This window comes from Chrysochloris asiatica, unplaced genomic scaffold, assembly GCF_000296735.1.
Source record: "Chrysochloris asiatica unplaced genomic scaffold, ChrAsi1.0 scaffold00071, whole genome shotgun sequence".
Taxonomy (NCBI): domain Eukaryota; kingdom Metazoa; phylum Chordata; class Mammalia; order Afrosoricida; family Chrysochloridae; genus Chrysochloris; species Chrysochloris asiatica.
In genome coordinates this window covers 10,074,244-10,079,711 of record NW_006408589.1, presented here as the reverse complement: position 1 = coordinate 10,079,711, position 5,468 = coordinate 10,074,244, and the positions used below count along the sequence as shown (strand labels likewise).

The window sequence follows — 5,468 nt, the reverse complement described above, 5'->3', positions numbered from 1 at the left end:
CTTTGTAGTCCAGAGCATTAACCCACAGTGCCATACCAGGACTCTTTAATACATATAATTGAATTAAAGTATTTAGTGCTGTGGGCTAATGAGTCAGACTGCAAAGTCATTTGAACTGCAAGGTTGACGGTTCAAGCTCACCAGCTGCTCCTCAGAAACTCTATACAGTGTTGCTATGGGTCAGAATCAACTAGATGGCACTTAACAACAACAAAACAAATGTTCAAAAATAGAAATTATAAACTTTTTTTGTTGTCAGATGTTGCTATTGCAGTATGACCATTTAGTAATACTTGCATGCTATTGTTAGAAATAGCGTCTGTTTGGTTCCCTTTGCTTAGAGAGCATCACGTATTAAAGATAAGAAAAGGAGATACGTCAGGATCACATTTTAAACAAAACAAGCAGAAAGCAATGCAAACATCAGACATAGTGTTGGATCCACATGGTGGTGGAGAATATAAATTGTCTTAATGGCAGGTGGAATGAAAGAAACCTTCCTCTGTACCAGTATGAATTCAGACAAGTGTTTCTCTGTGAACTTGCTCCCATCATGAGCTTGATACAGCAAGAAACACTGGAACTAAATGATTTTAGATGGTTGTTCTGCATTTGGAGAGGCTGTAAGAAGTATCGACCCATCCTTTAAGAAGGAGGGCTTTATTTAATTGTCCACAAAGAGAGAAGCCGTGGTACAACTATCAGATCAATGTTCTTAATGTGTAACATTGACCCCTTTACCTGGTTCGACAATGCCAGGGAAATTCCCTGGAAAACTTCGTTTATAAGATCTACTTTTGGGGGTAGTGTGGCTATACCATATGGGAGGAAATTCCAGTGTCTTACTTCTGCCTTTTTCTTTTTTGGTACTGAAGTATGACATAAATACAGGAAAATATATATAGAACATTTATCTTGAGAGCACAGCTAGGTGAAGGTTTACATGCATACATACCCATGTGCTCATGACCCAGGTCAAGATAAAAAATGTTTCTCACATTGCAATAGTTTTCTTGTATTCCTTCCCAGCCAATAACCCCCTCCTCCCTAGGTTAACCACTTTTTAGGGTACCATCATCTTGGATGAGTTTTTGCCTTTCTTAGAACTCTATAAAAATGGAATCACAAAGAATGAACATTCTGTGTCTGACATTTCCCTCAACATATAATGAGATTATGAGTTAGCCTCATTACTGCATGTTGAAGTACATTGTTCTTTTTTATTGTTGTGTGTATTGTGTAGTATGAAAATACCATGATATAGTCACCATTCTAATGCTGATGAACATTTAGTTTTTTTTCAAATTCTGGCTCTTATGAATAAGATTGCAATGGATCTCTGTATTCACCTAATCATTTATTTGAATTTTCCATCGGCTCCTTCCCCAGCCTCTGGTAACCTCTGACCTTATTTAGCCTTGAAGGATTTGTCGATTTTAAATATTTCATGTAAATAGGATCATATATTATTTAGTCTTTGTGTCTGGCTTATATAACTCAGTTTAATGTTTTTAAGGTTCATCCATATTGTAGATGCATCACAACTTCATTTTTTTTTGATAATTAAATAATATTCTATATGTGTAAATAAGGAGCTCTGGTAGCATAGTGGGTACGAGTTGGGCTGCTAACCTCAAGTTCAGCAGTGCGAACTACCAGCTGTTCCTTGGGAGACAGATGAGGCTTTCTGCTCCTGTAAAGATTTACAGCCTCGAAACCCTATGCAGGGTCACTATGAGTTGGGACCGACTCCACGGCACACCACCACCACCATGCATGCATATACCACGTTTTTGTTTGTCCATTTGTGTCTTGATGGGCAATTGGGTCAGTTCCACTTTTTTGGCTATTGTGAATAGTATTGCAATGATAAACATTTTGTTTGAGTTCCTGCTTTCAATTCCTTTGGTTATATACCTAGGAGTAGAATCTAATGGGTTATATTATAGTTTATTCAAAACTTTAAAGAACTGCTCAACTGTTTTCCACAATATATGCCCCATTTTATATTACCAAGAGCAGTGTATGAGTGTTCTAATTGCTCTGCATTCTTGCCAACATTGATTTTCTATTTTTTGATAATAAACACCCTACTGTGTGTTGCAATAGATCTCTTGGACATTACTGTAGCAGGTTGTGTGCACTCATTGTTTTGGGTCAACACTTAGTGAGTGGGATTCATGGATCATCTATACTCTTCATCAATGTGACTTTCATTATTTGTCTAGTTTCTCCAAGATACTCTGGATGCCCTCTTCAACATCATGATGGAGCATTCTCAAAGCAATGAGTATGACATCCTCGTCTTTGATGCATTGGTAAGAGGGAAGGGACAGGCATTTGGTTGGCATCAGTCTACCTGTGTGGTGCCGTAGGATAAGCACTGGACTGCAAGATTAGTTTGAACCACATGGTTCAAATGCACCAGCCGCTCCTCAGAAACCCTATACAGGGTTGTTTTGAGTCAGAACCAACTTGATGGCACTTAACAACAACAGCAACTGTGAAAGTACTGAAAAGTTGTGACCCTGTGTCCCTTGATGAATTAGTAAAGGCATTGTACCATTTGGCAGCCAGACCTTTTATTCATTGTGACTATAGTGAATCTGGATACTGCGAATGATCTATTCAACTTAGCATGAGTACTGGGAGTTAGTCTTTGGCAAGGATGAAAAGCACACAATGTTTCCAAACTCTCATTTTACCTCCTCCTTTTTCTTAGTCTCTTACTTCTAAGAGCCATGACATTCCTCCTGCCTACCCAGAAACTTCCACAGTGGTATACCATTCTATCTTTCATTTCTCCATCTCTCCAAATGGTCTCTTCTCCTCTCCCTGTCCCAGCTCATATTTTCTCAGTGTCGTGTCAAAATTAACGTAAGAAATACATGCTTTAGAGTGTCAGTGACCAATAAACTCTTAGCATGTCAGGGACATTTGTATTTTTACAGAAGTTACTTGGAGATAACCAGTCCTTAACTAAGTGCTTCCTAAGAGGACTTCTTGCAATGCTAGTCTTGCAAGAAAGGAATTCCATGGAAAAAAGATACTTTGATTAAATAACTGAGGGCCATGCTATGCTGTACATTAATTGACCCTCTTAGAGATTCATTAAAGACTCAGAAAAGTCCTCCCATAAAGAAAGCAGTTTAATGGTGGTTACCTAGGATCTCAAATTCATTTGGCCATGAGATCCTTTCATGTTATAATTCCCTGAAACAAGTTAACTCCTGGATAAGCCGATAAGAAATAAAAAAAAAAAAAAATGATAGGTGTCCAGTTATGCCTTATAATAAACTTCTGGGTTTGCTTTACCAAGACTGATTCCTTGTGTCTCCCTCAGATCTACATAATAGGACTGATTGCTGACCGGAAATTCCAGCATTTCAACACCGTTCTGGAGGCTTACATTCAACAGCATTTCAGTGCTACCTTGGCTTACAAGTAAGTCACTTTGCACTTGGGGATTAGCATAGTGGGCTACACATTGGGCTGATAACCACAGGGTCAGCACTTTGAATCCATCAGCCATTCCGCAAGTGAAAGATAAGGCTCTCTGTTCCCTTAGAGATTAACAGCCTCAGAAACCCTATACAGGGTCGTTATGAGTCAGAACTGACTCAACAGCATATAGTAGCAGCAGCAGGAGCATATTTCTAAGGACAGCTAGGGCATAGGAATTTGAATGCTACCCTTCTATAACTAGTATGTGTGACTTCTCCCTTTTCTAATACTCCCAACCTATCCCAAGCATGCCTGCATTATTTGAATGTTAATGAAATGTGCAAGTCCATAGGTTAGGATAAATAGTAAGGTTATGGGAATACTTGGAGGTACCCATTCAATCATTCATTTGTTCAACAATGATTTATTGAGCAGCTACTTGCATAGGCGCTGGGATTAAAATATGAGGCTGAAGGAAGTACACATGCCAAGTAGCTCAGTATACCTTGAATGTACTTAGGGTTATGGCTAGAAGGTAATGCTGGGAAGGTTGACTTGGTTCAGTTTATGAATGGGCTTTGAAAGCAAAGCCAAATAATTTGAAGTCTGATGGTAGTGAAGAGACACGGAAGGGTTCTAAACAAGGGACCTCCATGATACTATAAAAACAGTTTTTGAAGGGGTGGGGAAGATGAAAAGGACATTGTTATTAAGTGTTGAGTTGATAAGGACTCATGGTGACCCAGTATAGAGTTTCCAAGGAGTGGCTGGTGGGTTTGAACCACTAAACTTGCTGTTAGCAGTCTGGTGGTCTACTCCCATAGTGCAAAATCAGGACTTTGAAAAGGACAGCATGTTGTTCTTGTTGTTAAGTGTTGTTGAGTCAGTTCCAACTCATAGTGATACTGTATAGGGTTTCTAAAGAGGGGTTTGTGAATTTGAACCATTGACCTTGTGGTTCATTCATTATCCCACAGCGCCACACCAGGACTCCTGAAAAGACGTCACTACCATTATTCTGACTTTTTGCCCTCTTTGTAACTAGTTATCCTAGTCAAAAGATTTCCCCCCCCTTCGTTATTTTTTTCTCTGCTGACTTTTCTAGGGGGTCAGTAAATACTGATTCAATCACTGTAATAAATGGATTTTAAAAATCAAAGTTATTTTTTAAATTTGCAAACGAATGAGTTGGATTATACCACCACTTTTAACTTGGGATTGATTGTCTTATAATTTACTGAGGTAACTAATTACCATGTTTTAGGATGGGAAGAGATGTATTTTGAAAATATAATCCTTTATTCAGGAAATTGATGACAGTTCTGAAGACTTACTTAGATACCTCCAGCAGAGGGGAGCAATGTGAACCAATCCTTAGAACTCTGAAAGCTTTGGAATATGTGTTCAAGTTCATTGTTCGGTCAAGGACATTATTTTCACAGTGAGTACTTGTTATATAAGAGTGATTGATTAACTCTGCATTTCTTCTGGGATTTTGTACTGTTTTGTACTGGGAGTTTGTACTGTTAGAGAAACTCTCTTACAAAATTGTATCCAGTTGTCACTCAAAAACAACTTTAAAAAATCCAACTTAGATATGAATATGTAATAGTTGTATATTCAAAGTTCATTTGATGGAGGGACATGGGGAAGAAGAAGGAATCTTGTCTGTTAGTCTGGAGCTGACACTGCATAGAGTTATGTTTCTTTGAATGAATGTGATTTGTGCTTTTAGGCTTTTCTGTGTTTCATCCAACATTTTTCATTTGATGTGAGATAATGGTGAAAACTTTCCAGGGTCTTACATTGAATGATGGAGGGACTAGGACTGGGGAGAGCAGAACTCAGGTGGTTGGACATTTATTTGACTCTAGTAGGTTGTACATGACAGATGAGCATGTGTTTGCAGTTGATCTGTTTGTCCTTGAAAGATCCTCATGGCCAACGAGTAAGTGATGTGTTAGAGCCCCTAAGAGATTTGCTACTTGTTAGTGAGTACCACAAGGTCTTGGTGTGGTGCTGTA

The 5,468-nt window shown here is 38.6% G+C and overlaps 1 protein-coding gene across 1 annotated transcript in view; it reads left to right on the top strand.

The window, feature by feature from the left end:
• Positions 1-5,468, top strand: part of DOCK2 (dedicator of cytokinesis 2) — a 658,261-nt gene that overhangs the window by 105,876 nt on the left and 546,917 nt on the right. The window contains exons 20-22 of the mRNA XM_006864832.1: positions 2,229-2,318; positions 3,344-3,444; positions 4,751-4,885. Coding sequence (XP_006864894.1) covers positions 2,229-2,318; positions 3,344-3,444; positions 4,751-4,885 — 326 coding nt within the window. The remainder of the gene's footprint in view (positions 1-2,228; positions 2,319-3,343; positions 3,445-4,750; positions 4,886-5,468) is intronic.